This window comes from Amphibalanus amphitrite, unplaced genomic scaffold (assembly GCF_019059575.1).
Source record: "Amphibalanus amphitrite isolate SeventyFive unplaced genomic scaffold, NRLGWU_Aamphi_draft 001476F_arrow, whole genome shotgun sequence".
Lineage (NCBI taxonomy): Eukaryota > Metazoa > Arthropoda > Thecostraca > Balanomorpha > Balanidae > Amphibalanus > Amphibalanus amphitrite.
Genome location: NW_024882969.1, coordinates 66,138 through 93,921, shown reverse-complemented (window position 1 = coordinate 93,921; position 27,784 = coordinate 66,138). Strand labels below are relative to the sequence as shown.

At 50.9% G+C, this 27,784-nt stretch overlaps 1 protein-coding gene across 3 annotated transcripts; it reads right to left on the bottom strand.

Moving 5' to 3' along the window:
• Positions 1-159: 159 nt before the first annotated feature.
• On the bottom strand, positions 160-27,775 carry LOC122373321 (beta-1,4-N-acetylgalactosaminyltransferase bre-4-like). Of its 3 annotated transcripts, XM_043351278.1 has the most exons (9): positions 27,638-27,768; positions 22,631-22,747; positions 9,514-10,153; positions 6,167-6,311; positions 4,563-4,660; positions 3,052-3,235; positions 2,198-2,416; positions 873-970; positions 160-615 (listed from the first exon to the last, which is right to left on the bottom strand). In XM_043351278.1, exons 3-8 carry the CDS (start codon positions 9,974-9,976, stop codon positions 874-876), a joined length of 1,206 nt encoding a protein of 401 aa, XP_043207213.1. In that variant the 5' UTR covers positions 9,977-10,153; positions 22,631-22,747; positions 27,638-27,768; the 3' UTR covers positions 160-615; position 873. The 3 variants fall into 3 exon arrangements, with proteins under 3 accessions (XP_043207213.1, XP_043207210.1, XP_043207212.1); XM_043351275.1 differs by lacking the exon at positions 873-970 and having other exon boundaries at positions 27,638-27,775; XM_043351277.1 differs by lacking the exons at positions 873-970; positions 22,631-22,747; positions 27,638-27,768 and adding an exon at positions 21,719-21,851.
• Positions 27,776-27,784: the final 9 nt, after the last annotated feature.

Here is a 27,784-nt window from a genome sequence, read left to right as displayed (position 1 = left end):
CGTTCCGGTACCTCCCAGAAACTGACGTCCATACGCAAAGATTCTGGTACACATCAAATTCTGACGTCCTGATACGCTACAGTCGTAATGTGCCTACATCAACCCACTTCCCTCTGACGAGACAAACAACTCTCAGCACAGCACACACCACAAAGCCCATTCACGGTAAACATTGCACATGTGTATTTCCATTCCACACATAAACAGGCACACACGTCCACACCGGCACACACCCATAAAGTTCTATATACGACGAACCAGTACCGATCGTCATCCGGCATAAAACGGACGATAATCTCGTGTCGGCGCGGGCGGCACCGACTGCCCACCGTCCACATCGGTACAACAGCCACAGAGAGGAAGCGCGCTCGGCCGGACGCGCGTATCACTGTCGCGAGTGTCTGCGCGCCGCGGCACCCGCGATCCGCCTAAAACCGCCGACCGCCGGCGTTTGACTAGGGGCGACCGCTCGGCACCGCGCTCCGTCACCGGCGGCCCAGTGATATCAACAGTCGGGTGTATAGTTTATCCAGCACTATGTCTTTGACTTGGTACTTGAGCGACGACAGGCCGTCCGTGGTGAAGCGCTTCTTGCCTCGCCGCAACAGGTCGAACCTGGGACAGATACAAACACGTCATGGGGAGATTCGGAACGGCTGACATCGATTCTGGCAAACGAAATACATGTGATAACTCGTAAGTGACGAAAGTGAATATTTACACACGGGGCTGACGCATTAATTGATCATTGTCAATCCACTGAGTCAAGTGACCGTATGTAGAAAACAGGTGAGCCGCAATACATAAAATATGTCAAGTCGAAGCTAAGAGTTCAGCAAAGAAAACAGGATAGTCAGAAAATAGATCCTCACCTCAGAAAGGAAGTAGGTAGTTACACAGGAATGGCCGTTGAACAGGAACATTTGACACACGGGATAGGCAGTCAGGAGCAGCTGGTATGCAGGAGTAGCTGTTGGATAGGAACGGTGGTCAATGATTGATTTATAGCAGTGGCGACAAAGAGAAGCGGTTGGTTTACATGGGCGACCATTGGGAATTCAGTCAGGAGAGAGGAGGAGGACGGACTGGAATACGAGAGGAACTATCAGGGACGACTTAATAATAACTTTAGGGTTTAGGGTTCAGGGTACCTATAGCTTTCGTGCCGTTATACGTACCTATAGATACCGTACCGTTATATACCTAGAGATACCGTACGGCTCACAGTCAACCAGGTACCCATCGCTAGCCAGAGATGACTGGCGCAATCCAACCAGAAAACTCGTGTATTCGCCACTGTTTCCACGCAACAAGTTAACAAGGGCAAGAAAGAAGGTGAATGAGAAGGAAAATGATAGGAAATGCCAGCGGCGTTGTGCACCACAGACATCCACCAGCTCGACTAGTACGACCGTCAGACGCAGCTGTTACGACAGTTAACTCGCCTGTTACGACCGTCAGACCCAGCTGTTACCGACGGTTGGACTCGGCCGATCGTCATACCCAGCTGCTACGGCCGTTTAGGACGTCGGAGTCGTTTATGCACAGCCCCCTGCCGATACCAGTGCCTGGCCCGGCCCAGCCTCTCAGGGGAGTCATGGTGCCCCTCCCCGGCCTCAGATAAGGTACTATTGACCTCCTTTTTCAGACGTGTAAACAGTCCCCCGACCGCCGGCCTCAGCGCAGACACATGGAGTCCAGACCGCCCAGTGTCCAGTGTCGCCACTACTAGCGACCACTACCAACGACCACTACCAACAGTCACTGCCAACGGTCGACCACTACCAACGACCACTACTAGCGACCACTACCGGCAACCGTCAATGGCACCTACCAGACTTGTGCAATGGATCTGAGAAATCGGACCTGGGGCCTTTTCCCACGGAGATTGATTTGTTTTGCTGAGACAGAGTTTTTTATAATGAAATATGTTGAAATTTAAAATGGTTCAATTATGTTTTGGTTTATAACCAGATTATATTAGATGAAGTAGATCCCAAACATATTACCCACAAGATTCCAACGGGACGATCTTAACTTAAAAATTTTCTGAGATCCGCGGAAATTACAGACCCATAAACACTCAGCTCAATGCATCTGTCTAGCGCCCTCTGAAACTTATAATTTGTCGACCTGTTTCCCAGGCGTCCACTTCCAACAGACTAAAAAGCATTCAGGAGTTTGAGATGTAGCTCACCGTTTGGGGTTAACCTTTCCGTGTTTGTGTTTGACCATCTTGTATCTGGCGATGTTGGCCGGGTAGCGGGCGATGTGCAGCTTGTGGTACGTCAGCCGGTTGTACATGTCGTCGTCCTCGCCGCCCCAGCCCCAGTACTGGTTGCTGAAGCCGTTCACCAGCTCGAACTGAGAGCGGGTCATCGCTGACACGCCGCCAAACAGCTGAGGATACGCCAGTCTGCCGGGAGGAACACATCGGGATTAATGGGCGGAGCATATGGGGTCAGCGGGGGCAACACACGAGGGTCTGAGGCCGGAGCACATAGGATCACCGGCAGAAATAAGGGTAGGCAGAAAACCTGGCAGCTGTAGCAGAATCCTACGGGGGTCAATAGCGGTTACACCGATCTCAATGAAGAACAGACTAGGCACGAATAACCAAATGTAAGAATTATGCATGCGAATAACAGCCATTGACCGCTTGTCACGACGGAAAGCTTCCCGTTTGTTTTGTTGGGTTATGCCCTTTCGGTCTGACAAGACCACATCAGAGCCGGAAGGATGGTAGGAATTAGGAGAGACATTGGTCTGGGCAGACACCCTAGTGAGTCACCGGGGCTGAGTCCGTGGAGCAAAATCTCTAAGCAATGTGACTTACATTGTAAAAAGTGATCCAGACTAACTGGTGTATGGGTTTGCTCATACAGAAACCGAGCGTATGCAATGTTAGTCTGACTATATAACGTTTATACTTCGGACGTCAGCTGCAGTAAACCATTCTGCCTTACCCAACCAAATACACTGCTAAGAAAAAACTACGAAGCCTAGCAAAGTACGGCTGCGGTGCTCCCATCTAGCGGCGGCGATACTAACTTGTACTGCATGGAGTCGACGGCGACGGACATGTGGCGCGGCTGCTGCGGGCACGTGTAAAGGTTGCGGTCGTCCTCCATCAAAAGATCCACGTCGTGGAAGACAAAACATTGGAAGTCGTACTGCTTGATGGCCTCCATGGCACCGGCATTGAGCAGCGAAGCCCGGTTAAACATATCAGATCCTGCCGGCACGGGCAGAGAGCGGTCACACATTGCGTCACAGATCCTGCCGGCACGGGCAGAGAGCGGTCACACATTGCGAGAGTCCTGAGAGGTCTGGCGAGCAGCGAGGCCCGGTTAAACATATCAGATCCTGACGGCAAGGGCAGAGAGCACGGTCACATACAGGGTCTAAGCATTACTTATCAGTAACAACTTATCAGCCACATACGAAGGTGATCCGTCCAGCAGCGAGGGTAACGGCAGAATACTTAATAACGGCAGTTCTGAAGTCCCAACAAAGTGTTCGGTGAATACTTCACTATTGTGGTCCGATACGTGTCGTTCATATTTCGGGAAGGATACTGATTGAATTCCGGCACGGCACAGACAAGTGTCTGATATCCGATCAGCCCGGTACAACACTAATCCAGGACTGAGTGGCTGCATCCGGCACTAGGCACACACAGACACAGCCGTCACAGCACCTGTGTGTTCGATCAGTTCTGTACGTGATGTGTCAGGATGTGTGGGTAAACCTTACAAACGGTGTCGAAAGCCGGTTCACGGATGGAGGCGTTCTCTTCCTGACAGTCCGGCTGTGAATTTAGAGTGGGAATAAAGCACTAGGTAGTGCTCGCCCCAGTGGGCTCGTGACACTCAGCATCCTGGCAGTGGTCGAGGCGGCGGCGGCGGACATGAAGTCATTCAGAATCAATGACTTCAGAGGTCAGTGATATCACTCGGAGACGATGCCGATGGTCTCATCACTTAAAGCAAGTGGCAGTGACGTCATTCGAGGCTAGTGGCATCACTCAGATGTGCACGGAGGTAAAAAGCCAGGCTGTGCAGTGTGCACACCGCATCATGACATGCACGCATGTGCGTAGAAAGACACATGACGACCAATCCGCCAGTGTTGCGGCCGGTCGTCCGGTCGGGGTGGTCAAATGAGGCTGAAAAATCGGTACCTGAACGCGCTCATTGACCATCTGCAGTCAACTACGTCAAAGCGAGCTAGCTGGCTGTAAGAAGGCACAGATGGTCAAGATGTGGACAGTGAAACCGACTATTGAACAAGAATACCGAGCTAGGTAACTTGCAAATACCGCGCAGAATGGCTACAAACTATCTATATTAGGTACCACACCGCAAAAGCAAGCAAGACTGGCTATCACTCTGACTAAAGAGCACTTTCACAGTCACTCGCTCCTTCGTTTAGTTCCAGTGTGGACGGAAATACGATGCAGTCTTCATTGTCGAGACAGTCATAGTGGTCATGAACAATAAGCATAACTGACGGGAAGACGTCCATGAGGCCAAAAGGCGTTCAACAATCGCGTCACTCACCATCCTGTTCCACGATAAAAATGCCGTAATCTAGCTGTTGACGCTGTAACACCGGATGCATGTGGTACAGAAACATTCGTAAGTGCTCTTCCCGATCCCTGCGAACAGAGGAAAGCTTGTATCAGCATGAGACGATTGTCAAAGCACGCGCAGGTCAGGTCGCCGTCGCCGGCCTATCTGGGAGCAAACACGGTCGGAATTACAGTCGCCCATGTTACCATGTGTGCGCCGCCTGTCCACGGTGCCCGCCGGACGCTCGTATCATGAGGCGAGCACAAAAAAAAATCGGCGATAAACAGGGCGGCCGCTGGGCGAGGGAAACTCGCTATCAGCGTACAGCGCGTACCCCCTGGCCGGGCGCTGGTATGGGGCCGAGCGCTGATGCGGGCTGAGCGGCAGGCACTGGTGTGGGGCTGGGCGCTATTGTGGGGATCAGAGCGCTAGCGAGGGACCCGATAATTTTGTAGGGTGGGTCGGCTGCTGGTGAGGGAAAGGGCGCTAGTGTGGGTTCAAACGCTGTTACGAGGTCGCATTTTAGGCAGGGCTACCAGAAGTGCGGCGATGGGCACTTGTAAGATTCATATTTTATTCTGGACCCAGCGCTGGTTTGGTTCGTGTCAGGACGTTAGGTAGCGTGGGGCCCGGTGGTCCGCACTGGCGGAAGAGAGACAGAATAGACATTGGGGAGGGACGGAGCGCCGGCCAGCTGTGCAGCTCCCACGGGTCAGCATAACGACGGCACGTGATGTCGAGAGGACAGGACGGTGGGGAGGGGAGAGTGGGAAAGGACGGAGAAAGGGAGAGGAAGAAAAGAAATGAGAGAAGAGAGAGAGAGAGAGAGAGAGAGAGAGAGAGAGAGAGAGAGAGAGAGAGAGAGAGAGAGAGAGAGAGAGAGAGAGAGAGAGAGAGAGAGATTTGAGTGCGGAGGATGGTTATTTGTAGAATTTGGTGGAGAATAAGACTGACTGAAATGAGAGAAACAGTTGGAGGAACACGAAACACCTGCACCGGAGCTTTCCGCCCTCTGAGACCCCAACCTTCCCCGTTACCGGTACCATATAGAGCCCCTTTGCTGCTAAGTGACACTTATTGGAAAGGGGGACCCGAAAGACGAGTTCCTACAGCCAACCTTACACACCGGCACCAATGTTACCAAAAGTGTGCCTTTGAAAATTGGCACTTTGCATAAGTGACACTTGTATCCCGACACGGTCATCCTTAGGGCTCAGCCGTACGGACACAGCCTCTCGCCTATATGGCACAATGATGGCCACTCGATGGCGACTGACACAGTCGGCCGTACGGACACCGTTCTCACCTATATGGCACAATGATGGCCACTCGATGGCGGCTGACACCAGTCACCGGTTCTCACCTATATGGCACAATGATGGCCACTCGATGGCGGCTGACACCAGTCACCGGTTCTCACCTATATGGCACAATGATGGCCACTCGATGGCGGCTGACACCAGTCACCGGTTCTCACCTATATGGCACAATGATGGCCACTCGATGGCGACTGACACATTCTCACCTATATGGCACAATGATGGCCACTCGATGGCGACTGACACAGTCGGCCGTACGGACACCGTTCTCACCTATATGGCACAATGATGGCCACTCGATGGCGGCTGACACATTCCGCCGGCCGATACCGTCCCCCGTCCGTGAGTCGCCGGAACGGCTCCTCCGCCTCCATCTGGTCCCAGGAGGGCGCCGACGAGGGCACCGCCAGCGGACCGACTGCGGAACAGGAGAGGTGGTATGGTCAGATGGTAGAACAGGCGGTATACGGTCAGATGGTAACACACCGACTGCAGCACGGAGGGGCGGCACGGTCAGAAGGTAAGACAGGTGGTATACGGTCAGATGGTAACACACCGACTGCAGCACGGAGGGGCGGCATGGTCAGACGGTGGATGACACACGACTGGGACGGTCCGGTGATGGGACGGTTTAGGTGAACTCACGACCACGGTAGTCAAACAATATGTAGCTGCAGCATGGTCGGATGGTGGGCAATATGCCACTGTGGCTTAGTCGGACGGTTGGGGTAACGAACAGCACAGTGCTGTCGCACGGTCACACAGTGCATGCCTACATACCACTGTGTCACAGTTGTGGATACAGATTACAAGTTACAACTGTGGCACCAGCAAACGGTACGGTCGGACACTGGTACAGTCAGACACAAATATGACGCGAGAAAATAGCAGTAGCACATCTCACACTGAGACACACACACAATCCGAGACTCGTGGCACAACGGAAAAGTTTGCGATGCAACTGGTTAGAGAAGCGGCATCGATCCACCTATGGTCTGTGCGGAAGAGAAAACGCTGCACTGTTGAGCACGACTCGGAACCTGTTCGAGCCCAGTGTAGCAGTGCTTACCATTCTCTATTCCTCCTTATTATCAAAGAGAAAAGTGTTGCAAGTTGCAACGATGGCAGTCGTAGAAAAAAATTCTTATTAGTTTGTATAACGTGTTGAACTATGGACACTTTATGCAAAAAGTCGCAATGCATGTGCTGAGATACCCAAGTTGGTGCCTACGGGCATGTGGAATGGAATATCGCGGGAATAGGTTCGGTGTAATAGCGGAAAAATGCATGTCCATTCATCCTACCGTGGCTAGTTTTAGCTTGCTAGCACTAATAAACGGAGCACGTCATAAATGAAATGAACCAACTGGGCGACAGGAGAACTTTGTTACAATGCGAGAAAATGTGCTTATTTCACTTTCAACGAACATTAGCTAATACAAGCACGTCTAGGAAGAATTATTACTTCAACGTTTGTAAGAGTTATTACAGCAGCGTCTGACCCTAAGCACGTTAGCATGCTGCAAGCATGCCGTTCTCTGTACCTATGTTGGCATTGTATTTTAGCCCAGCATGTATTTTTCGTATATGCATGTGCTATGTTCGCATGTATACGCGTATGATACGCGCATGTTAGTACTGTGCGGCTGTGCCGCAAGCTAGACACATCCCGTCTTCTAAATTTTCTTGGAAGACACGTAAAATAAACACTAAAAATCGCGTACAGTAATTGTTTTTTTTTATACCAGCGGAGTATACAAGAAACGCGTGTAATTCGTGAACTATCGTTTTCATCCGCTTCTAAATAGTTTACCCTAGCTGGGATAGGTAATTATACAAATATGATGCAACGGGAGATCAGAATAGACTCAAAAACCTGCGTGTCAAACTCCAAGACAATGATGTGCCGTCTGCATCGAGAGTAACGCCTCAATCTACGTCCTAACGCTCTGCAATTGCATGTCTTACTGCAAGTGCTCAACGAAATCTACGATGATATAGGACATCGCAAAGTCCCACAGGATCGTGTTCCCATCTTCGGCGTCTCAGTAACTTCTGATACAGGCTCACTCCGACGAAAACCGACTGTGAGGAGTGGATGTAGTCAGGCCCCCCGGGAACCATACGAAGCAGGCTTGTTCATTCAAACATTCTTTCATCAAACAAAATTCAGCTGCAGCAGAAGAGTTGTGGATTGTGGAACATATGAATGCTGCGACGCATAACTTGTTGAGCCCCTTGGGACTATGAAGGGCAAAACATGATACCAAAACAAAGAGTTAGTCACTCAATATTTTTGGGATATGAACTGAGCTGACGGGGAAAATGGCCCAGAAACAGTCTAGGCGCTCCTCATTGCGCTGAACGTTTATGACTCACAAAACGAAGAAATTCCCTCTACCCCACTCTGGCCAACTGGCTAGCAATGCTTGGAACATAACAAACACTTTAATATAATGGCTCACAAAGTATCCGCGAACTGCTAAAAAAGAACAGAAAGTGGGTGAAAGGAAAAAGAAGGAAATAAAGAACTACAAAGTAGTAACGAAAAAAAAAACAAAAGAACAGGAAAGAAGTCAATCAATGAGCAGTGACTGATAGCTTGTGCCTTACATACAGAAAAAATACAGCAAAGATGACAAAACCAATTACAGTTACGAGCAGTTTCCCGTCTCAGATCGTCAAGTGTCGATGACCCCAAGCTGGTGGCGAGTATGTTTGACACTTGAGTTTATCCTTCTAGTCATAGCCAGATACGGCTACTAATCTGCTGTCATCACTGAAACAAAGCCTTCCCTGTTATCGGCTGATCTGAAAGGATTGCCGCTGAGTGAGAGGACTATCTGCAATGCTACAGTAAATACGACTGCACAACTGTAGAGTGTAGATCAGTCGGCGCCGAAAGTCAATGAGCGATAGGATGTTTTACTTTTAAATTTTAATGGTAAAATGAAGAGGCGGAGAGAATGTAGCTGTTTTGATTCCAAATTAGAAAAAGGCATGCACGACGAATACAATGGTTTTAGCAAGTATGCAAGTTAGTTCAGTTGACCTAATTCATGTCAGCATCTACAAGGGACAGCCTCGGCAATCAGCATTGTCCGTGCCTGAAAGGCTGTGAATTGGTTGGTGGATCAGTGTGTCACGTTCAGCATTCACTGTCCCGACATAATGGGCCGTCCGGTGACCTCACTATGTGTGTGACTGTGGAATGCGGAGCGATGGTGCCAACACCACATCGGCAGCCACAGGTGGGCTCTGAAAAGGTAACAAAACAAAGCTCGGCATCTGAGCCAGGTGGTTCTTAGTGATATTTGTCTTTTTTGTTGGGTATCGACGATCAGCTACCACCAGCACAAATCTGTAATGGTGTTTTTTTTATGTCACCCTGAGTTCATTGCAAATTCTTCATAAACTCTCCGTCAGCCTAGCTGTAGCTACCATTGCTCACGATGTGTGTTCACTGCGCAAACATGCAAGTAATCCTGCCCATCTGGTTTTACTGGCAATAAACCGGGAGTATGTTCCAAAGTCTGACCAAAGATATTGAAAAAAAATCATGAAATAATGCCGAAGCAAGGCAGCGAAGATCCATCCGGCGGACCTGATTCCTCGCTTACCGAGTTTGAGCGGCACCGGCGGGCAGCGCTGGCGGCCGTCGGCCGGGCTGCTCGTGCCGGCGGGGGTCGTCGCCGTCGGCAGCGGCGGCCGTTGACTAGACGCGGTGACGTTCACCAGCGCGGCCGTCCCGTTCGCGGCCGTGCCGTTGACGGTCACGGCCGCCGCCGGAGGCGCCGGTGCCTTGCTGCCCGGGTCGACCATGACCTTGACGAGCAGCGGGTCGCGCGGCCCGCCGCCGCCGCCGGTGGAGGGAGGCCGCGCCGTGGTGTTGGTGAGGCCGAGCACCAGCCGCGGTGAGACAGCCGCTGACGAGTCGAACTGGAAGAACGATGTGGGTAGCGCGCGCCGCGCCGACAGCAGGCTGAGGAAGCACTGCACGAAGAGCAGGGCGGCCACGCAGCCGACCAGGTAGCGCAGGAGGCGGCCGCGGCCGCGCGGCACCACCAGCGCCGCCGAGTACATGGGCCGCGCCGCGGCGAGCGTGGAGCGAGGGCGCTCAGGGGGCCGGGCCGCCGACCAGCCGGCGTCGGGCGCACGGCATCGATTGGCCGGCCGAGATGTGGCGCGTCCTCATGAGCGGCGCGCGGGGAGAATCGACCGGCCGCCTGCCACCGGCGACCACCTGCGTCACACACACACCTGCGACAGGGGGAGACACGGGTCAGAGCCGAGACACGGGTCAGGACAGCGGAGACACGGAGCAGGGCGGGTATAATGGATCAGAGCAGAACCAAAACACAGGTCGGAGCAGGGCGGGTGTACGGGTGGGTCAGAGCAGGGCGGGTGTACGGGTGGGTCAGAACAGGGCGGGTGTACGGGTCAGAGCAGGGCGGGTGTACGGGTCAGAGCAGGGCGGGTGTACGGGTCAGAGCAGTCAGCAGGGCGGGTGTGCGGGTCAGAGCAGAACCAAAACAGGGATCAGAACAGAATGGGGACACGGGTCAGAACGGATACACGGGTCAGAACAGGGCGGGTATACAGGTCAGAGCAGAACCGAGACATAAGTCAGAATAGAATCGAGACACCGGTCACTTGTCGGAGAACGGAGACACGGGTCAGGGCTTGGCGGAGACAGGTCAGAGCAGAATGGAGACGTGGGTCAGGTCAGATCGGGAACACAAATCAGGGCAGGGCGGGGACACGAGTCAGAGCAGAACAAGGACACGGGTCCAGGCAGGGCGGAGACACGGGTCGGAGCAGAATGGAACAATGAGTCACAACGGAGACAAGGGTCACATGGCCGACTGGGTCGGCCAGAACGGAGACACGCCAGGTCGTCGCCCGAAAGTGTCCCTGGAAGGTTCTATTTCGACTCTATTTCGATTTATCTCGATCGATCGGAAATGGATAAAGACCTCCTCGGCACAGTCCCGGCCTCTGCCATAGAGGCCGGTAGCCGGCAGAGCCGCGTCAATGTCGCAGTCTAGCCAGGCAGCCCCAGACCATTGGTATTCCGTCAAATAAGGCGCATCACTACTCAAAGAGCTGGGCCATTTCAGAACGAGCCACAGCGAGAAACGGGTTCACAGGCCAGACAACGAGTCGTCAGCGCGACCATGTGTCAGCGGAACCGGTCGCCTGTCGACAGTTCAGGCAGGGCACGTTCTTTACGGCCACTCTGGTAACAGGTCCGAGCAGCGGAAGCTCCAAGGCCCCAGCAAACTCTGCCAGCCTGCTCGCACCAGTGAGCACTGAACATGGGGAGGGTAGGCAGTGGGCATGACAGCACCCAACGTCGTACTTCCGATGTGTTTAAAGCATCTAACTGCGTAATTGTGAAATCCGCACTGCGCTAATGTGCTTTATTCTGGCCGCTAGCTCTACGTATCAGCAATCCTCAGTCAATCCACCAGCCCACAGCCCACAATATAGCCGCCCACGGTAGCTCGCTCAGTGCCGGCGAAGCCAATTCACCGATCGGCTCCCGGCTGCCGGCAGAACTGATTCCATATTCTATGGGTAATCTGCATAGCGGCCGGGTCGAGGGGTAGCCACTCACCGGGCGAGCGAGCAGCCGGCGGCCGCTCGGCCCGTCCCATCAGTCGCCATCACCCGGCAGTGGGCCGACGGTAGAGCCGGCCCCCAGTCGGGGGGACGGGTGACCTCCACCAGTCCCCCTCGCTCCTAGCCGCGACAGACTGGCCCCGCGACTGTCGCGTGGTTGGAGCTATCAGGTCAGTGTGACAGTCAAGGTCGAACCGGCCCAGTCAGTGTCATCGGTCCAAGGATTTTCCAGTGCGATGGCAGTTGTGAATAACTGAGGCTTCGTGACTGGTGATGTTAACAGGTGTGGAGGAAAGCATGCATGTTGTAACCGCAATTATCAGTCAGCGTACACCAGCAGTCAGCACGCACACAACCACACCACCATTGCAGTAGTCAGTCAATAGACCTGCCTCTAGTGTCACCCAACGAACCTCCGAAGTCAATGTCAGCCAACAGATCTTCACTATCACATAACAAACATCCTATGCCAGTCAACAGATCTTCAGTCAACAGACCTTCACTGTCGGTCAACCGTACCTCCCACTACCAGCCAACAGACCGTCAATGTCACTGTGCAGTGTGCAGACTTCCGCTGTCATTCAGCAGACCCCAAAACGAACATAAAACATAAAACGGAACCTAGTTATGTAATTCAGGTTTCGCAGGAAACAAACGTTGCTCACCTCACATGCGTGGCTCGGTCGGAACAATGCTATACTGCACAGATAAAACATTTTTTTTTTAAATAAAGCGATGGGGCGTTGGCCGGCACTGGCAATGGAGTGACGACCAAACCTTGGCACACAACGGTTGGCTGAAAAGCAGTGCGAATAACACCACTATTGGCAAACCGAACGGCTGCACGTTGAACGAGATAACAGAACGAGATATGATGAAAATGAGGACAGGGAAAGGGCGTACCCATATCGTACGCATGTTAGCGAGGAGCTCTAGCCACGATGTGGTGGCTTGAAATTTGTATCGCCTGACCCTCGCATTGATATGGTCGGGCGCCATATAGCCTCGTTGCTGGTGTGCCCTAAAACACCAAATCATCATCGATCTGGTCGGGATGGACGAGATGGGACGAGCCTATCGAAAGAAATAGGTATCAGGATAAAGTAATAGCGCAGGATCCTAAACGACACAAAGTAATGCTGCTGTCACCGCAGATTACCTGGGCGTGCGGAATCGGGACGTCCAAATAAGACGTCAGACGCGTCAACGTCGTTGCTTGTGTACTTACAGAGGCGCTATCGCACAAGAGCAAAAACTGTTCAGCAAGTCATTCTGACATCTTCGCTCTTGGCTACTGGGAGACACTGAAGAACCAATTTCCCCCAGTCGCTATTGGGCTTTGAAAGGAACCGGTTTACGCCGTAGCAGCTGGGGGAAGACCCATCTCGCTATGTGTCATCACTAAGTCCGCGTTACATGTTCCTTGAACTGCAACCCACAGAGTCAACATTCCTCAATGTCCAAGTCAATGGCTAGGAATGTATCAGTCTCCCCGTCCGTGAGTGCGGAGGTGGCCGTCTGCTACAACCATGGGCTGAGACAGTGAATTGGTGGTGCTTATCTCCCGCGCTGCCGTAGTTTAGGCTGGGGTCAGAGGAAAGCTATCCGCCTCCGACCCTGACCTGCACCAGCCGCAGTGGACAGCGGCGGTCCCTCAGCGCTACGGCCGGCGAGTGTCGGCACACACGGGTGACCCCTGACCCCTGACCTGGCGGGCGGGTCCCCGGGACCGCTCACACGCGAGGTTCTGAGACGGGCGCGGCGGTCCCGCAGCGGTCCGGGAGAGCGTCAGTGTGCGTTATCGGCCCGGCGTCCGACAGCACTATCTATCCTGTATCGGCGACGGCCTGGCTATCGTTAGCTAAGAACGTCGGTGCTGACGTATGCACAGGCATCTGAAGAGGCTCCCAACGATGGCACTCGCACCCTCACGTGGCGAGGTATGTGAAGATGCCTGTTCCGCCCAGATAGAGCGAAGTTAGATAGAGCGCTGACTCATCATGGTGATGCATGCGTGGGTCAAGCTAAGTCACAATGGAGCAAGTGGGTGTGCACCGTGTATCACCCTTTCAACCTCTTCATCCCCGTTATAGCTGTGATATGGTCTCAAGTAGCACAGGTGCTAAGCCTTTTCGAGCACGCCAATGTCAATATACACAATAGCTTGCTTGCTTTCATTTGATGTGTCAGATGTAAGCAATATGCACTACACCTTTTTACCATCAAGTTAAAATAAAAGGACTTCAAATAAAATAAATAGGACTTCATATTAAAGCAAGAGGACTTGAAATTAAAACCGCAGGACAACAAATACAAACGAGGGAATTTCATCTAAAAATATTAGGATTTCAAATTAAAACTATAGGAATTCAAGTTAAACCCAAAAATGTCATAACAAGTATATGTGCTTGGTATTTTGGCGGGAATGCTCATTCGGTTATTCTAATTATCCGCTGAATCTTAATTCATTCCTCCATTCATTTTCTTCTAAGGCGGAATACCTCATAAAGGCTGACCAGTGGTCATGATAATAATAAAAATCTATATTACTATTTGAGGAGGGTGCGTCTGTCCGTTACCGAGGTCCCGACTTGGTGCTGCTTTGCGTGGACTACAGGCCAGACCGTTGCACCTAGCCCGGTGAAATTTGCACAACTTATAGATCAAGGATGCGCGACGTGCCTTTGAGGGGTCTCAGCTCGATCGGATTGATAGGGAGCGCGTGGCGCGTGCTCATAAAATGCAAATTCGCGTCATAGACTTTACATGTATAAATCGGCGTGCAAAATCGGGCGAAAACGGCTAATTTTGGCCGACACGGGTCCAGTTCCCGTGCAATATCTTGGTGACCAGGGGTCCGACCGGCACGGGGAAAACAGCATCGTGTACAGAATTGAACGGGCTATTGAATGGTGTGCAATGCAGAGGATAGCACGCGCCACGTGCACCGGAGAGGGCACTTTTATTTGAAAAATTGCGGTTTTTGGGGATTTTGGAATTGATTTTATTTTTAGGTGACCGTGAAACAGAGCGAGTTGAAACAACGCCTGTTGGCAAGAGACATGTACCGCCTCTCATGGGAAAATTGTGAAAAGCTGATTGATCCAAATCAAGGTGGTATAAATCGCTGGAGAAAATGGTTTTTGTCGATGATGTGCCGCTTTCTTAATTACACGGGTTTTGCTGCATAACCTGATATGTTTCGCAATTGAAACTGGTACCGTTTGAAAGAGCATTCAATTTTGTCCAAGATACACCCAACATTTTTGCATGACAAGCAACAATATTCTAAAAAATGCAAATGTTTCAAACCACTACATAATCATTTTTACCGAAATTCATCGATGGTCCTCAAAAGACTTCACGCCAGTTTCCGAATCATTCTTAAGTAGAACGCATGATAATACTACTAGCGGTGTGCCAAATTTGAACGCAATCGGCCCAGCCGTTCCTGAGATCTGGAAGCGGCATTCTGCACGTGCGCACGTGCAAACGGGGTCCAAAATGACTTTTGCACGGCACCCTACTAACTGGTCCCCAACCGTGTACCAAATTTGAGCGCAATCGGCCCAGCCGTTCTCGAGATCTGGAAACGCCCCCTGCACGTGCGCACGTGCAGTAGCACCCTAACCGCAACACATGGGAATGCATTGCCTGGTGGGTGCCTACCTGTATGCCAAGTTTCAGCGAAATCGCCCCAGTAATTACCGAGCTACTGAAATGGGAACAAATTTGGCACCTCTTATTGTTGTATTTTGCACGTGCAGTGGGGGTCACTCACATAGATGAAGAGTATCCGACCTTTGGTAGAAGGGATGCAGCTACCCTATAAAAATGACCGCAAGACAATCGCTCAAGCCGCTGCTCAGATATGGGCCTCTCAAAATCATTACTTTTGCAAAACTGCTTGAACACCCTTGACTTTTCACGTGGCACGTGCCACGGCGGTCACTGAGATGTATCAAAAGTAGTCAATTACGGGGTAGAAGGGATGGGGCTACCCAACAAAAAGGACCGCAGGCCAATCGGTCCAGCGGTTGCTGAGATATAAGCCTCTCAAAAGCGTTACAGGCCGGGCCGGGCCGGGCCGGGCCGGGCCGCTCATACTGAGATTTTTCCGTTATATTGAAAAGACTCACTTCGCTCGCTGCGCTCGCTCGCTCGTAATCACGGGCACCTCGATGCGATGTATCTTTTTTGTTTTATTACAAAATGCTTGGCCGTCAAAAAGCAATCGAACGAAATGGATGCCAACCAAATCGACGCAGACCAACCCAATATCCACGGGTCAAAAACAACCCTTCTTCGCGTTGCGGAGCACGCGGGTAACCCTAGTGTAGACCATTTTTATACCATGAACGAAAACCCTATTGGTGAGCCGCGACGACGTGGTGTAAAGCCAGGCTTCAAGCGAGGAAAACATAAAAGAATGGGCAAGGAGAAGGCATGATATTAAGAATGACATGATATTGAGATAGCATTGATGCCTCGATGGTCACGCTCGTGAGAGGACACTGCCCAATACAGTTTTGGAGGCTGAAAATGTGTACCTATCTGGAGGAACATTACATCAGGAAGTAGGAGATGGTTCTGCTTTTGATAATTAGCAAACAAACCGATTCAAAATATCCACATTTAACTATATCAAAATCAGATTTAATTTGAATTCCTTTGATTTTTATTTGAATTCTCCTTGTTTTAAAGTGAAGTCCTTTGATTTTGATTTGAAATCCTGTCGTTTTTATTTGAAATCCTTTCGTTTTTATTTGAAAGTCCAATACCTATTTCAACTTGAAATCCCGTCATTTTAATTTGAGGGTAAAAAGGTGTAGAAGCACAGACTCTCACTCATCCATTCGCAGCTGCGGTACAACGCCTTATCAAGACCTGGATCCCTCTCCATTGACTGATTGAGGTGCTCTCTCGGGACGAGTCGGGACATCTGACACCCGGTCGGGTTACGAAGTTACGAGCCGAGTTAGCCGTGTCCCGTCGGTCTCAGTCCGGTCGTGGCCGTTGGGGGTGGTCGCCGGTCGGTCACTGTGGGCACGACCAACTCCCACCAAAACGGATTCGGGTCCGCTTCACTCCTTACGTTAATTTGACATAAGACATTCTAATTGCACCCGGCTGATTGAATTTGATAGCTTAGCGGTAAGCGCAATGTCGAATTGAATAGTTAGAATTATTCAACTCCATAATTGCACGTTTTTGTTGAATTATGCTAAAGGTCGTTCTCCACGGTACATGTTTTGCGCGTTTTTAATGACGTTTTAACGCTTTTTTGATGTTTTGCGAGTTTTTCATGATCCGGCGTTGATCTGTACCATTAAATTACACGGTGCCATCTCCACGGCGGAAGATTTGTCAAAAATCGAAAAACGCGTGGCTTCATAAAATCAAAAAACTGCAAAACTCGTAAAACGCGTCAGGTTGTGTCATGCAAAACTCGTAAAACCTTTAAAAAACGCAAAACTCTCATTTGTAAAACGCGCAATTTTATCCAAACATTTGGATCGAATGAAAGTTTTCCGGTTTTTGACAAGGCTAAGAAGGTAATCCTTCTGCTATTAATACCATTTTACGGTGAAATGGATGCAATGGAAAGTGTGGAAAGCGATGAAACGCAATTTGATTAAGCCAATTATCATGGCAAGTACTCAGACAACCATACCAATAACTTCTGTTGCTATTCCGACGATGTGGATGTCAAATAATTACATAGTGAGTCTATGGATAACAGATATTACGATATCAGATCATTTCAGATAATTGATAAGTAACTGATGTCATAGCGGTGATAGCAATAGGGTAACGTGATGATACCCCTATAACTATCTTTACAGCGAAAATCGAGGGGTTAATAGAAGCTGTGCGCCAGATACCTGCCCTGTGGGACAAGAGGGCCACGGCATACAGCGCACGAAGGGCGGAGAAAGATGTTCTTTCTCTGAAATTGAAATTGTTCTGAAATTGTAATTGTTCTGAAAGACTGACACACTAAAACCGTAAAAAGCGAAAAACTCGCAAAACTCGCAAAAGCGTCTGTTAAAAAGCGAAAAAAGCGCAAAACTCTCGTTTGCTAAAACAAGTAAAAACCAAAAATGTTTACACGTGGAGACAGTACTTAACAAAAACACAATAAATATTATAACAACACAATGCTGAAAACAGCGAAGCAATACGCTGTTTTTTACATTACAAGAAGCCAATAAGTTACAGATCTGCCTTTACAGATGATCCAGCTAATGTGCATCCAACAAAAGAGCAAGGAGTAAACGAGCAAACATAAAAGACGGGGAGCTCTGGCCCTGTTGGTGTTTCTCGGGACACTTGTGTTTGTTTGGCACACACACGTTTGTTGTTCAGCAGACAATACTGCATTCAGTCAGGCAACGCCTACTGCCTGTCACATAACACGCAAACACTGTCTGAGAGCGCCCACCTACTGACAGACGGTATCGGCCAGCTCAACGATCCATCTATCTATAGTTATCCTAAGAATGGCATACCCTGCTGCGTGACGAGAGAGACTTATCCCAAACGAGCAGCGGGGACGGCTATTCTAGCCACAATAATACCAACAGCCACTAATGAAAACATACCTGGCTTACCCAGCGGACAGCAGGTCACGTTAATAGAAACGGATGGTTGTTGCGTCGCCGACCTTCCGTGCCTGGTGGTGCCGTGACTGACGCTCCTTTCCTGGGCAGCCTTTACAGAAAACTAATCTCTTCACACCAAGCCACGAGGACGTGCAAACGGACAGCAAGAGAAAAACATCAGACCAGATACGGCAGGGTAAAAACCAATGTCACATAAACATATTCTCCACCGTTGCTCCGCATATCTCGTTTGATGACATTGCGCCCTAAATACGAGGGGCGTTCAAAAAGTTCTCGGCCCAACCATGAAGGAGTTGGAATTTCGGCCTGCAACGCGGTGTGTTCAATGATATGTTATTGGGATGTCCACTTACGTAGCCATTAACCAATCTGTCCTGTGATTGGTTCAGGCTGCTAATTAATCGTAGCATAGTTTGCTATTCCCGGTCAGAATGGGCGACGCCCAGAAGAGAACAGTGATTTGGTTCATGTATTGCAGAAAAATGCACCAAACGTTATTCACGAAAAGCTAGTGCCAACACATGTTGAGGTTTGTCTTTCTTACAGTAGCGTCAAAAAGTGGGCATCTCTGTTCAATTTTGGTCAACAGATCATTAATGGTCACCCCCGCAGTGGCCAGCCATCAACAGCATTGACTCAAGAAAATATGAAAAATAAGCACTTCTTTGTGAAAAATGACAAATGTTATGGTCTGAAACAACGCAGCAGAAGCGGAGTTGTCTATCAGGTTCCTCAAAGCCATTCTTCGACAGCGTATTAATATGTATAAGATCTCTGCAAGATGCATCCCCGTTTGCTGACTCCAGAGGGAAGGCAAACTCGAAAGGAGGCGTAACGCGAAAATTTTGGCCCCTATATCGAATATCCAAAAGAGTTCATTGAACTACTTGTTACCGTGGAGGGACTGTGGGTGTCACACATTGACCCTCAGGGCGTGACCGAGTTGCACAAGTGGAAGCACACTGAGTAAAGGCCACCAAATGTGTGCGACGTGTTTAAGTCAGACGGCAAGGTGACAGTGGTTGTATTTTTGGATGATGGCGGGGCTCTGCTCGTCAACTTTCTAAAACAGGGGCGCACTGATGAATGTTACACCTCCCTTCGATAACAGTAGCGAGCAGCAGATATCAAGGAGAGAGTAGGGAAGCTGTCTAAAAGTGTGCGCCTGATCCAGGGCCACGTACCAGCACACATGAGCAGGGTGACGATCAGCGAAGCAGTGAGCTGTGGCTTCGAGTTGTTGTCACAGCCACTTTTTTCTCCGTACCTTGCACCCTCAGGTTGCCACCTCTTCCCCAACATAAGGAAATTGCTTAGCAGTGGCAACTTCGCTGACAGTAAGGAGACAAAAGCAGCCGTCTTGGACGTGCCAGATGCGTCCAAAACCCATTTGGCTATGGAGACCCAGGGGCCTCTCGCGAAGCGCTGCGCGAAATATTTTTGTCTTAACGCTGGTTATTTGACTAAATGAACATTTTTGGTCTAATAAGTCGACATCGTATCTCTGCTCCTTCATGGTCAGGCCGAGAACTTTTTGAACGCCCCTCGTACATACGGGAACAAAACAGCTCGTTAAAAATGTGCCGGCGTAGGCATATGACGTCATGCCTACAAAACACGGCTGCTGAGTCGGCGTGGGCAGTTTCGTCGCCGGTCGAACGGGAGCCTGTCCGGCGCATCTGTCAGACGTCGGGACATCAAACAGGTGTGCCCCGAACCGGCCTCGCACCGGTCGACCGGATCGCCCACAGTAGACCAGCGCTGCGGCGCAAACAACACGATCAACACGCAGGTCCAGAGACGGCCGGCGGCACCATACGACCGACGGTGACCGATGCGGCCCGGGTGTCCCTAAAACCCAATCATCATCAGAGCGGCCCGATCGCGTGTGGCGTCCCACGGGGCTGCCACCTGATATTGAGCGGCGCAGAGCTGCCGTCTGCCTGCGTTATGCCCCGTTTGGGGAGCAGAGTAGCGTGCCACTCCGTGTCGGAGGTGAATCGCCTTTCCGGGCCGAGCCCGGCTTCTGGTCGCCGACGGCCGAGCCGGGATATTGGCGGGATAGAGGACCGATACCGAAGACGGGAATGAGAGTTCAAGACCAGAGGCCACGCGGAATGAATCACCAACGCATGGCCGGAGTACTACCTGACAGGAGACCGGTTGGGGCTGAAGACCGGAATCCTAAAACGGGACCAAAGGTCAAGATCCAGCGTGATGAAACATCGACAAACTTCACGCCAAGACCGTCAGTTTCCACCACACGAAAGTCCTCACACAGGTGTCCAGATCTCATCTCTGCGCTACGAGTGCTGAAGACAACTTTGCTCCCACGCCATACCATCGCCTCTATAGCAGCGTTGCGGCGGAACGAGATCCGAAGAGCAGACCGCCTCCTCTCTCCCAGCACACCAGCCGGCTGCTGACGAAGGGCTCCCGACACGTCCCACCGGCGCCGCCAATACAGCTCAGCGCTGACCGGGCCGCACGCACTCAGCGATACAGCACGTCAGGGCCACTCGGCACACCACACTGGGGAGTTTCCAGAGCCGCGCCGGAGAGCCGCTGGGGAGGGGACGGCGAGGCCGTCCGGGGGGCGGGGGGTCCGGCTGACCGCGGCCGGGAGGTCCAATATACGGATACCGTGGGTGGGGAGACACGGACACAGCTGGGGAGACAGGGGGAGACACAGACACAGCTCTGGAGACACGACACAGCTGGGGAAGACAGGGGCACAGCTGCGGGAGACACGAAGACAGCTGGCGAGACACGGCACAGCGGGGGAGAAACGTGGAGACACGGTAGCAGCTTGAGATAAAATCGACACCTTTTTTTAAAGCCCACATTTGTTCTCCCGTGAAGTTCAGACAAGTTGTTTAGAAACCTTCAAAAAAGGTACAGTCACTCGATTTTTCTCAAGTTTGTCTGTCTTGGCAGATCAAGCAATGCCAGAGCAAGCTTACGAACACACAAATTTGATCAGGATCGGACGATTGGACACTTCTAAAAAGAGATCTTTCGTGCTTCCCGGAAATTCACCGGAGAACAGATGTGGGGTTAAAAAAAGGTGTCGAAATATCACGACAGGCGGATACACTGTGATACACGGTCACCGATGAGGAGACACATCTACCACAGGAGAGACAAGGTCACAACTGGGGAAGACACGGTCGGTCACCGCTGCCAACCGCGGAGAGAAAGTCCCAGGTGCCGCGGACGAAATTTAAGTAGCCGGGGACATCTAAAAACGGCACAGAAATAGCTAGTGGTGACAAATCCATGACTTCGAGAGAAGCGGCTAAAACTGCCCGGGCATCAGGACATATTTGTAGAGTGTCCCATTTTAAGACAGTTGGCACGGTATGAAGCAATCTTAAATTCAGTCTCAGGGAACTCTATGGCTCGGAAATAATAAACCGCGGCAGTACAGCCGGAATCTAGTGAGTGCCGCAGCATCCTGGCAGTGTGCCGACAGACGTCGGTTGGCAAACTCGGGCCGGCCGGTGACGCCAGCGCACCTACGACCGTTCGCCACCGGAGAGCGAGGGTTGGCACCGTGCCGCTGCCTACCTACCTGGCGAGTGGGCATGCACGGACCGGCGAGGGGGTGAATTCCGCGGGCGCAGCTCCCACGCTCCCCACACACCGTCCGTGTGCCGCTGCCGACCTTCCCCTCCGCCGCACCCAACGACCCCAGCACACCGACTGACGGGCCGCCCGGCTGTCCCACGTACCGCCGTCCCCACACCGCCCGCCAGGTGGCAGTCACTCTCACTGAGGTCGGCCGATGCGCTCCCAGGGGCGCCGGCGCTGCCGCCCATAAACCGGCCTCATCTCGGCCGGCTGATGTTACAGGTTGGGGAATTGGTCGACGGAGCGTCGGTCGACAATCGCGGCAGCTCTCAGATGGAGGAATCAGATAAGGTCGCCGCTCGTGTGCACTGCAAACTGCAAAGTGCTAACTGAGAACAATTGAACAGGCCACGTGAATACTATGTTATGTGTTTATCATACATACAGCACCGTTCCTTTGCTCCACGCGGTTAAGTCAGTCGACACTCAGAAAACTGATATTCCAATGAGGTAACGCAATCATTGAAGGTTGTCAAGGAATGTTGCCACACCACACAGGCTTCCAATGCTCAAAACGACAACCTTGCGTTCTAGTTAGCGTCGACTTTGAGTTTTAATTGGTTTGGCTCTATACAAATGTTTCTTCTTCCTCATGAAACAGTTTACAAGAGTATCGCTACCGAAAACGTGGTAAAGTAGGCTTATTTAGTCATATAATTGCACCCCAAGGAGGTTAAGCGCAATATTCACGTCGAACGAAAAAAAAAATATATCACACTCCACAAAACGAAGGTCAGAGCGGCCAGGGGGACAGAGTGACGAAAGGGCGAGGAGTGAAGACAGAGGGCAGATGGGAAGCGAACGAGCAGTCATTCCACCATCGGGCGGTCCTGAGGCAGCCCTCTGTACTCACCGGTCAGTGAAGCGAGAGGCGGCCGGAGTACCTCACATGGCGACTCTGGTCACGGACTAACGAACCGCGGACGCCAGGGCGAGTGCGGACTGCGGAGCGGGGACGGGCGGCTGCAATCTGCCGGCACAGACACCCAGCCGTCTCCGCCTCAGAAATCTCACACGGGGAACCACCCAGGCCGGCACTGACACCGGCTGTGTATAAGTGCAGTTGCACTACGCAGCTGGCCGCCACAGCCCACAAATGTTGTGTGCACACTGCACATGTTCGATAGATAAATAACCAGCATATGTGCATAGTGCATACGATCAATAGGCAATGACCAGCATATGGGATGGGATGAAAATAATTTACCGCCTTTGTCTGCCATTTCAAATAAGCTCGTGTAATGATGCTCACTATTGCTAAATATGAAATGAGGAACGTTTGCTGAGGGTCATAGATTGGCCTTGAGGTTGGGAAACCTGTGAGCGCACGGCATTCGGCATTGCATGTGTTTGTCAGTGTTTCGGAAATTTATCGGACATTAAGACGAGCCTGAAAAGCCGTAAGAGTTTTAACGACTCTCGAGCCATTAACGGAGTACGGCTCGGTATAGGGCCGGTGTCTCGGCCGGCTGACCCGGCGCCATCAATTCGCCGCTCGGATCGGCGCTGGGGGCGGGACGGCCGGCCGGCGGGCGCGACGGCCGGCCCAGGGAGCAGAGGTGAGCACTCCACTCTGTTCGGCGATTAATGACACACGTCGACCCGCAGCGCGGAACGCAGCGGTTAGGGGGAGCTCGCTGCCTTCTGGCCGTATTTGCGGCTAGCGTGCTGTGTCGGACATTATACAAGGACAAATATCGAGCCTGATGGCACTGTGCCCTGCACTGACACCCTGAGTATACCTATACTGAGCCAGGCAAGGCAAAACATCTCAACTTTCCACAAATTATGGTGTCATTTGGAAACAGCCATTACCTACTACAGCTGCGACATGCCAGACATATTGGCAACTGTTGGTTATTCATGAAACTAGCTATACGTAAAGCTCGACAGTGACACCTTGCTTTTGGCTTCTCTTTTGGCTTTGACCGACCCAAATTTGGCTGACACACTTCCGATTCGAAGCCACTCCGTTTGCTCGTGTGTTCCGAGAGTTGAGTCAGTGGATGCCGCGAAGGGATGACTTCATGATCGGCAATGACTATACCGCCGCAGTCCGTGTCACTGCATGCAACCGCTTCGCGTCAGCAGCACATTGCTGAATCTCTGTTATCAGTTATCACTGTAACATCATCTTCGTGAGTCAGCCAATCCTCACACAGCGGCATGCAGTGTTGTGATTCCCAACGCTCAGAGCTCGACAGAAAGGAAACGTTGTGCGATCCGGCGGGAGGAAAACAAGACAGTGTCGTCCCCAATGACCCGCCAATAAGGGCTTCCTTTCACATAACCACACCACGTCGCCGGTCTCGGCCGGCCGGTGCTGCAGCGGCGCCGGTCGACCGTCGGCCAGTTCATCTCTGAGCGCGACAGCCGCCGATAGGCCGTGATTACCCGGCTCCCGAGTCCCGACCGGTCAATACTGGGGCCGGCGGAACGGCTGAACGGCCGGCCGGCCGCTGCCATAACCACGCCGAGATATCGGGGCCACCGCCACCCACGAACCCACCCCCCCTCGACCCCCCTCCGATTAATTGCTCGAGCCGCCCCCCCCCCTGCCTGTCTACATCAGGGTCACTGTCACCCCTCTCCCTCCGTCTAATCCCCTCACCCCACTCCCTCCCATCCCCTCACCCCATTCAACTGCTCAAAACGGCTCAACGACTCGACCCTCTGTGGTCTCCCTACATCGGAACGACCGTCGTCACGTCCCCCCCCCCCCCCCCCTGTCGTTGCTTATACGGATAGAAGCATCTAACCGCACTCTGCTGGCTCCTGTCCACATCAAAACTACATTCAGCCCAATCCCCCTTCCTCCCTCCTACCCCACCACCATTGTTCACACAGGGACAACCAACATACCACTGCTTCATAGCAGCCAATGTCATCCATCTTATCCCCTTGACCCCTCCAATGTTCAGACTGACTAACTGGCTCACCCCTGCAACAGAAACCCTACTGCTGCTCATAGCAACACATAAGCTGGTCTTGCACACTCTTTTTCTATAATCCAACCTTAGTTGGTCAGTGTACAGCCATCTGCCCCGCCTTCTAACTACCCAGCAATTCAAATTACTGTTGGCTAGCTTATGCTAATTGTCTGCATATATCACACTAGGTCACAAGTACCTACCTACACATATCATTTAACAGCAGTATTCGTTAGATCATACAGTAAATACTAACTGCTACAGCATAGGGATCCATCAATATGTTTGCTTGTATTGTTAGAATCCAGTAGTGGTTAGATTTGCTCACTCTTGACAACTGGGGTGGCTGTGGGTACAAGGTACAACTGGGGTGGATGTTTTTTTACCAGAAACAGATCCAGATAATCTGAGTTTAAGACAGTAGCCTCATCACATAAGACTTTTGGCATCTGATGGTGATAATCTGAGGTTGATGGGAGCAGCTGCAAGTGAAGCATATTTCATTCACTGAGTTAGATTGCATGCCAGCCCATAAGGCAAGTAAAACAATGGCCTCTTTCTTTATTATTGATCCTCAAGAGTCCATAATTTACTAGACAGATGGCAAGAAGTGGGGCATGTTAAAAAAGCTGGTGCACTTAAAAGCTATTTGTCATCGGCCAGAAAATGCTTCTGAAAACTACAAAAGACCCACCATATTACCTAGTCAATATGATATTTCAATTCTCATTAAGCACCAAACCAGTAAGTATCCACTAACCAGAAATCTCACTCTTACTGTTCCAGCTCCTAGCAAGCTTGACTAGACCAGACCACGCACTGGCAGATCCAAGGGGGATTAGGGGCAAATGTTCCTATTTGGGCCAAGTGCTAATGCTCCCCTCCCCAAATGCTCTCCTCTAAGCACCCAAAACTGATGAAACTTTGCAATTTCTGTAAGAATAGAAAAGACTTTACACCTTTTATCAGTAAATGTTTGATTGAACTGCAAGGAAGTGCATTAAGAAATCAGAATAAAGGATTTTCTAATTTAAGAAAACTTTTGGGGTATGCCTGGTGCCCCGCTTCCCGCCTCCAGCATCAGAGACCACCTTCCACATTTATGGCAATGGGGCCTGTTTCTTTGTGAAGTACCTATAATAGAATAGGTACCTAGTATTCCATGATGCATTGGCAGTACAGTGGGGGAAACTGTGGTCAAATCTTCTATTTTTGGAAGCCTTCCATTTTTGGAAGGACCTTCCATAAATGGGTATGCATTTTCCAAAAATGGAAGGCTTCCAAAATTGGAAGGTCTAATCTCAGTGTTCCCAACTGTGATTCACATTCTTTGATTTAAGTTACGGCCTTTTTAAATGTGTAACATTAATAGTTGATTTTGCCATTTATGATCATTGATATAAGGAGAAGCAGCAGTGCTAGTGTTGGTAATACAGGCATGCTATGTCAATGTACATAGTGATATAATAGCATGGTGTCCTGGCGCACTGCTCTCTTTTTCTACTTCTAGAGGACACATAGAAATTCAGAAGAGAAAACAGCTGGTCAATAACCAACCAGGAGGAACACAGCTATAGCCCTGACAAAAAATGGTTTAAATTAAACTTACTATTCCTCATATAAATTGAAGATTCATGGTCCTTCGATAGAAAGTAACACGAAAAACGGCGCAGCAACGCCTATTTAATTCGTCCCATATTCCGGAAAAAACATTGAAAAATGACGAGACCTCCACCCAAATGTTTGGCAAAAGCCTTAAAAAATTGAAATCAACCACACAATATGCTAATAAATGCAGAAAACGGCAACAAATACAAGTTTTACTCGCCACTACACTCCCGAAACCGCCGCACTCTGTCCAGACAATTCCGCACTGTAAATAAAGTCGGCGGTATCGAACAAGCATGGCCCGTCACTAAAGTACTTTTAAGGATATTTACTTTTCGTTTTTGATGCTTTTTGCTTACAAAATGTTTGATAAAGTCTTATAAAACCATCGTTTGTCGGTAAATTTTTGTCAATTTTCCACGACTCATTACTTTGAAAAATTACCTAAAATACATCCACGCTAGGATTTAGGCATCCACGCTAGATTATGGACACTTCACTATGGCGAATAGAAAGCGACCAGGGGCGATAGTCGCATTTGCCTCATGTTCGGCGGAAATCGGTAAGTTCCAACATATGCGCAACATTTTCTATATTTGGGTACGATGACGTCGTCAGCGTACCCATTTTTGGAAGGTGCGTACCCATATATAGAAAATCCTTCCAAAAATGGAAGGCTTTCTAAAAATGGAAGATTTGACCACAGTTTCCCCGACTGAGTAGGCATCACATCAGTGGGAGGAGCAGGTGGCAGAGCTTCCAAAGTATGACATCACACAGAATATTCTGCCGCGGAATGACATGATGGATTTTCATGATGATAGGGGTGTTCACGGGCACCGCACACTGCTGCGTGCGGTGTGTGCGTGCGGTGCGTACAGCAGGCATGGGGGTAGGGGATGGGTAGGCGGTTCTGACGTCACGGCTGAGTGCGGTGGACGGTCCACTGTGGCCAGTCCTGACCGGCCACAGCAATCGCTGTGTGCGGTGACGGAAGGCTGACGTAGGGACGCAGTGGGCAGAGCTTCGAGGCTGTGTGCAGTCCGACCGCACACGGGGCCCGTGAACAGCCCTCATGATTGTTTTGCTATTAGCATAGGTATTCAAAAAGGCGCATCAAGTGATTGAACTGAGGGGCGGTTGTTTCTTCTTGTGGGGATCTCATGGGAGGTGCAATAGCATGAATTGGCGAGTGAGAGTACCAAATATTCTGCCGGGTGTGAATTCACAGGGCCCTTGATCAGGATCAGGATCCGCCAGGCGCCAATAATGAGACCACGTGCCTCGCCCGGATGGCTGGATCTAGGAGATTAAGAACTTACCTGCACTTGTCCTTTTTCTATCTGAGACCGGTTTCCAGCAGCGCCTGTTCTATCAGTCCCACTTTTCCCCCTTCCCCATACAGCTTTCACAGCCCAAGCTTGCAAACCTCCTCTCCGTTCCCCTACTCCGCAGGCAGCGAAAACAAC

Excerpts from the sequence above, each read along its gene's own strand:
- LOC122373321 (XM_043351275.1), bottom strand. The coding sequence starts at position 9,976 with ATGTACTCGGCGGCGCTGGTGGTGCCGCGCGGCCGCGGCCGCCTCCTG. Across the intron at positions 6,312-9,513 it reads GCCGGTGCCGCTCAAACTCG|TCGGTCCGCTGGCGGTGCCC; the intron begins GTAAGCGAGGAA and ends CCTGTTCCGCAG. Across the intron at positions 2,417-3,051 it reads GTCGACTCCATGCAGTACAA|ACTGGCGTATCCTCAGCTGT; the intron begins GTTAGTATCGCC and ends TCCTCCCGGCAG.